The sequence below is a fragment of the Scomber scombrus genome, chromosome 9, assembly GCF_963691925.1.
Source record: "Scomber scombrus chromosome 9, fScoSco1.1, whole genome shotgun sequence".
Taxonomy (NCBI): domain Eukaryota; kingdom Metazoa; phylum Chordata; class Actinopteri; order Scombriformes; family Scombridae; genus Scomber; species Scomber scombrus.
Genome location: NC_084978.1, coordinates 14,697,756 through 14,703,886, shown reverse-complemented (window position 1 = coordinate 14,703,886; position 6,131 = coordinate 14,697,756). Strand labels below are relative to the sequence as shown.

Here is a 6,131-nt window from a genome sequence, read left to right as displayed (position 1 = left end):
TTATTTATTTTTTTTCTATGTTTTTGTAAATATGTATAGGAAGACTGATTGTTAATTGAGTAGTGGAGAAGGGGTAGGTTTAAATAAGCATATGCTTCATCCTACTCCTTTTCGGACATGTTGGGTTCACATTAATATTGTTGTTTTGACTATTGACTTGTTTTGACTATTCTCATTGGTTTTGTTTGTTTGTTTGTTTCTTAGATTACTTTTTTTTTGTTACTCATACATGTTCAAAATAAATCAAATCAAATCAAAAATCTAAAAAATCCTAATTTTCCAGATATTAGGAGTTTAGTGTGGAGAACTAATAAATATCTTTAGTCCGCCTGTATTTTTACACAATGCACATTGAGTCAAAACAGGCTGTTACACATTTCTTGGTCACTTCTCTGCTTCTTGATAAAAACAGACAGAATGGAAGTTGACTATTGACACAGATTTTAGTCATCTGATGTGAAAGGTTTTTGCTTGTGACTGAGATTGGACTCGGTGGTTTCACAGCTCTCAGTGCTCTCAGTGATGGTTTGTGTTTTTGGGCCTTGTGTGATTAAAGTATCATCAACCTCAGGCTGTTACACATTTCTTGGTCACTTCTCTGCTTCTCGATAAAAACAGACAGAGTGGAAGTTGACTCTTGACACAGTTTGGAGTCATCTGATGTGAAAGGTTTTTGCTTGTGACTGAGATTGGACTCGGTGGTTTCACAGCTCTCAGTGCTCTCAGTGATGGCTTGTGTTTTTGGGCCTTGTGCAATTAAAGTATCATCAACCACAATGAGTGTTTATGACTTTACACAATGCTTAAAGTGTTTTTTTTTACAGGAAAATGTGGACCAGATAATTTCTTGGAAGACGTTTTAATCTCCACCACTGTGAACTAAGACAGTATGTTTCTGTTGCTTATCCTAACTCACACTCATAATGTGGTTGCATTTATCTTTCCAAGCTGTTATTTTGTTTTCTACTAATGAACCCTGTCCTGATTTGTTTTTCATTAAGTAGTTATCATTAACTTCACTATTTGTCATTTTATTTAAAGATTTTTAGATTCAATGGATCAAACAAGCCATCTGCACTCAGGAAATGATGAAGAACCATCAGTCCTCATAGGTCGGGCGCTGCTGAGGCTCCGGGATGCTGCTGCCATGGCAATGTCACGTGCCCAACAGAGAGTTTTACAGGCCTTCGTTGTGTTCTCTGTTGTGCTGCTGGTCCTCTGGGTCGCTGCCTTTTTATACGGGAGCTTCTACTACTCTTACATGCCCAAGGCAGCTTTTTCCACTTCTGTGCACTATCACTACAGGTGTGTATGTGACATACTGCATCAGGAAAATGTACACTGTAGTCACTATGTACTCTCTCTCACTCAGTCATTCCTTTTTTGTGTGTAGGACAGACTGTGAATCTCCAGCCTCTTTTTTGTGCTCTTATCCAATGGCTAACATCTCTCTGATGAGAAATAAGAAACATGTATGTATGTATGTATGTGTATATGCATCTATATATATATACAGATGCTGTATGTACAGTATCTGTCTCTGTCTGTTAAATGTGCATCCATTCATAGAAATTATCCCAGGAGTGTGACTTTTAATAAATGTATTTTCAGGTGTTGACATTCGGCCAGGCATATCGGATCTCTCTGCAGCTGGAGATGCCTGAATCCCCGACCAATCAGGATCTAGGGATGTTCATGATTAAGACAACCTGTTTCTCTCGGGATGGAGGGCAAATTGCCTCCTCTGCTCGCTCTGTGAGTTGCTCTGTGAGATTAACTCAGCTCCTATGGGTAGCCATGTGTAAATACAATCAAACTGTGCTTCATTACTAGTTCCTGCAAACTCCAGTGATTCACTGTTGCATTGCTGTGTGTTTCTCAGGCAAGACAACTGCTGTCCGCCTCCAGCTCTCGCTTTGTGAGTACAGCGCTGACGCACAATAACCTTTTAATCACAGAGCCAGATTAGGACTGCTTATGCTTTGCAATGGAGCTACACTGCAACAGAAGGTGATCTCAGTACTCAGTTTAAGTGAGGAAAGATTGTCCAGGAAATTTAGACATGGAAGGGATAACATCAGTGACTTTAATTACTTCATTAAACACTGAGTTATGAAGTCTGAGATTATATCAGAGAAGTGTTGATGTGGTTGTTTTTGAGTCTGGCTTTTGTGGTGTTTTTGTATCGGACTGCATTATATATTTTTTTACATATTTGTTAATTAGATGGCCAGACAATTTTCAGTGCACATTATCCTGTCTGATATAGCAACTCCACAAAGTGCAGCCTCAAAACACTCTAAAACTGAATCAACACAGACACAATGTAAATTTCAGGCTTGATAAAAACTGTACCTTGCAGGGCTGTTGTGTTGCACTGCATTAGATTGTACAGACGTTTCTAATTTTCTAATCACTCAATATCCGTCATTGAGGAGATGAACTGACTAAATTTGAGTAAAATCTGAATCAGAGTCCACTGAGATCAGCTCTTGTTGATTTAAAGCAGAGCACAGAGTTGCATCTTTGAGTCTTCAAGAAGATTAAACTTTTATATCCATTACATCATTTGCTCTCCCAAACATTCATCGTGACGTCACAGAAAACATCTTTTTAACCCTTATCTGTGTTTATAGCATCATCTACAGTATGTATGAGAGAGGTAATGTAATTCAGGTATTCAGGTGTGTAAGTCAGGCTGACTGTGATGTCCTGTTGTGGTCAGAGTATGCTGCGATACCGCTCAGACCTGCTCAGGACCATGGGAACATTGCTGTTTCTCCCGGCGTTCCTGACTGGAACAGTAGAGCAGAAACAAACACTGGAGGTGGAGCTCTTCCCAGACTACACCGACGACCCTGTGAGTTGTGACTGCTGTGTGCTGTGTGAGTGAGTGTGAGAGCATACTTGAGGCCAGAAGTGCAACCAGAAAGAGGCAGGTTTTACATCTATCATGAGTTAGACGTTCAAGTATGTGAGTTTGTGGCGTTGTGTTTGTGCAGGTTAAAACCTACCTAACATGTTTTTCCTCATGGATAGTATGACCCTTCAGTCACAGCCATCATTGAGATCATGTCTAACAGGGTGCAGATCTACTCATCTCACCTCTACGTTCACGCTCATTTCACTGGCATAAGGTAAGAGTCACCTACATGCTGCAGAAAAACCTGCACTAAAACTGATGTCTACACCACACTGAAACATAAAACAGATTATGTCACATTACATATCCCTGAAAAAAGAAGGAAAAATCCATATTTCAATGAGACTGCAATAGATAGTTTGTCTGATTTCTTTAGAAAGTTGTCCAAATTCCTATATTTGTAGCAGCAACTATCAAGAAAATGTGTTCGAAATCTCTTTAAGCATCAAAGTTTGGTGACAGTCCTTCATAAAGTTCAATAGCACATGTAAAGATCAGTCACAGAGGAGGAAGAGATGCTAACTTCTTCACCAGCAGTAGCCCCAGTAGATCACAAAACTGTTTTCTTTCTCTGTTTCCCTTCATCAGATACATCCTGTTCTACTACCCTCTCCTATCAGCCCTGGTGGGCGTGTCCAGTAACTTTATCTTCCTCAGTGTCCTCTTCGTCCTCAGCTACTTGAGACTGCTGTTGAAAGTGGAGTGGAGACCAGGGCAGGTGAGAGGAGAGACCCACAGTTTAGCGTTGGACATATCCTTGGTTGTACTCACTGCACACAGCATCCTGTTTCTAACCGCATGGCTGCACACTTACATAATTAGTTTGTGTTTAAGTGAGTGTGGATTATTACCTGGTTCCTCTTAGGTGTTACAGCTCAGACTAAACAAGCTCGGACTGCTTGTTTTCTTTGTTGTTTACAGCTCAGAACTGTTGGACCGCTATTGGAGAGGGAAAAAAACACGGACAACACCCAGGAAGCGAATGAAGAAGATGCTACTGCAAGTACAAAGACACACAGACACAGAGTTTTTCAGTGTTATTCAAGTTATATGCATTATGTGTCTGACTGCAGAAATATATTCTTTGGCAGGTCCTACCGAGCTGCTGGGTCCCCTCCAAATAACCCCCACAGAAAGGAGCCAGGAGAAACGTCATATTCACTTTGGTGACAGCGGAGAGCAGCAGAACAGACACACACTCAGTGAGAGTGAAATGAATGAGTCAGAGGCAGACTGAAGCCATTCATCAAGAGGAGGGAGAAAGTGTAAAGAGTTATCTTGTATGTGAGATGTAAGGATGAAGATTTAAGATAGATATATTGTTGAAAATGACCAGAAAGCACCTACTGACAAACATACTGGGTGCTTGTCTGTCCTGTTGGATCTGTAGAGCTTTAAGGTGACCATTTCCATTCCTACCTCTGTGTCCCGGTATTTCAGCATTAATTGTAACCCTGCAATTTATGAGATTGACATACTACCTTCATCACTCCAAAGAAATCTCACATTCACACACTCTATGTGCTGTACTGTCTTGATATGGGGATTGTTTCAGAAAAGTGATTTGCAAAAATCTTACAGCATTTCAAAAATGATCACTCGCAATTAGACTCACAAATTGTAGATACATTTGTGAGCTCTAAAGTCTTCTAGTATGGGGTTTCTTTTGATTTGTTAAACACGTCAAAATTAAAGCAAGAGAAAATAATCTCCTGTTGCAAGCTGTTGCTTTCATGTTGCACATTTGGTGAAACGGGTCCCTGGTGTTACTTATGTCAAATACCTGCACAAATACTGAAAAATGCTGCTGACTGTCAATTTCTTTCACTTAACAAATTAACTGTTCAAAAGCAACATAATAGTTAGAGAGAACATTAGGATGTTGTGTTTACTTTCTATTTCACAGGTTATAAAAATATGACAAACTTAAGTAAATACAATGAGATTTAGTAAATTAAACAATAACATAAACAAAACTTGAGAGTAAAAGTTTCATTTACATACTTTCTTCAAGGCAATCGGTTTACTTGTACAATAAAAGGAACATGTCATATTTTACAGGCAGATGTAATCTTGAGGAGTTGTTTTCATTGCCACTACGCTATGCTATGCTTACTGAAATGTTGTCAACACTTTCATCACTTGAAAAAAATTAAACATGATTAAAGCATGTGAGACAAAACTGTGTCTTTTTTTCAAAGTGCAAAAACATTTGGCATTGTCACATAATCAGGAGAAATGCCTTTGGGCTATTAACCCAAAAGGTTTATCACTGATGGAGGACGTGTGACTCCTGCTTCCATCTAGACATCAGACACAGACAGTGTCATTCCTGGATGTCGTCCTGCCCTGTGACACTGTTGGCAACAGTCCAGCAGCTGGCCCTGGTTGAAGCTTTGGAAACTGAATAACGTCACTGCATGCAAAATACGGCACCAGCGCAGATAATGCAGGAACAGAGAGGCATGTAGCTCATTGTCAGAGAGCTTTCTACGATATCTCTGGTGAGGTAAGGTAGGTTAGACGCATGTTTTTTTTAACCTTTATATCAAAATGTGTGAAAACTGCTTAACATTACTGATGCTTGATCAACTTGCATCAACAATGCATTTCCTCAAACGTTATCCAAACTTTGCATCTCTAAACATTTCCCTGTTTTGTATAAGCACATGCTGGGTCCAGAGTGGAGAAACATGAAGTAGATTCACAGCCTGCTCTACCCACTGGACACAAAGATGGACACTACAGATGGTCACTGCACGGAGGATGTTAAGATGGAAAAAAAGATGGATAATGACTTTTCTGCCAGACTATCAGATGCGACCCACCAGCATCTGTCGATCAGCGAAGGGCCTTCCAGCAGCTGCAGGAGGGTGAGAGGGAGATTGAGATCCAAACCCAGGCTCCAGACAACAAAAAGTTTTCCCCCTTACAGTCATTGTATAGGTGGTCTCGGAGAGGACAGTGACTCGGACAATGAGGTCAATTCAGAGTCAAACACTGCTCACCAGCCCAATCTCAGGAATAAAGAAACTCAAGGCACAGAAAGAAAAGAAGACACAAAGCTAGTTGCAAGGTGTGCAAGGGATGAACTGAAGGCAAAATGGACAATGAGGAGGAAGGAGAGGATGGGGGGAAGCTTTGAAATTGACACAGATGGATGGGAGAGAGGAAGATGGATTGGGAAAAGAAGAGTGGAGGCGTCCGG

At 40.4% G+C, this 6,131-nt stretch overlaps 1 protein-coding gene across 1 annotated transcript; it reads left to right on the top strand.

Annotated features, from left to right (window-relative positions):
* Positions 1–1,047: 1,047 nt before the first annotated feature.
* LOC133986063 (seipin-like) lies at positions 1,048–4,995 on the top strand. The gene is made up of 9 exons (XM_062425839.1): positions 1,048–1,305; positions 1,394–1,472; positions 1,612–1,755; positions 1,883–1,918; positions 2,726–2,860; positions 3,040–3,137; positions 3,512–3,641; positions 3,845–3,926; positions 4,015–4,995. Exons 1-9 carry the CDS (start codon positions 1,055–1,057, stop codon positions 4,158–4,160), a joined length of 1,101 nt encoding a protein of 366 aa, XP_062281823.1. The 5' UTR covers positions 1,048–1,054; the 3' UTR covers positions 4,161–4,995.
* The last annotated feature ends 1,136 nt before the right edge of the window (positions 4,996–6,131 follow it).

What these genes read in the sequence shown, in the direction of transcription:
- LOC133986063 (XM_062425839.1), top strand. Translation starts at nt 1,055, where the DNA reads ATGGATCAAACAAGCCATCTGCACTCAGGAAATGATGAAGAACCATCA. An exon ending in TCTGTGCACTATCACTACAG is followed by an intron (nt 1,306 to 1,393) that starts GTGTGTATGTGA and finishes TTTTGTGTGTAG; the next exon opens with GACAGACTGTGAATCTCCAG. An exon ending in CCGCCTCCAGCTCTCGCTTT is followed by an intron (nt 1,919 to 2,725) that starts GTGAGTACAGCG and finishes TGTTGTGGTCAG; the next exon opens with AGTATGCTGCGATACCGCTC.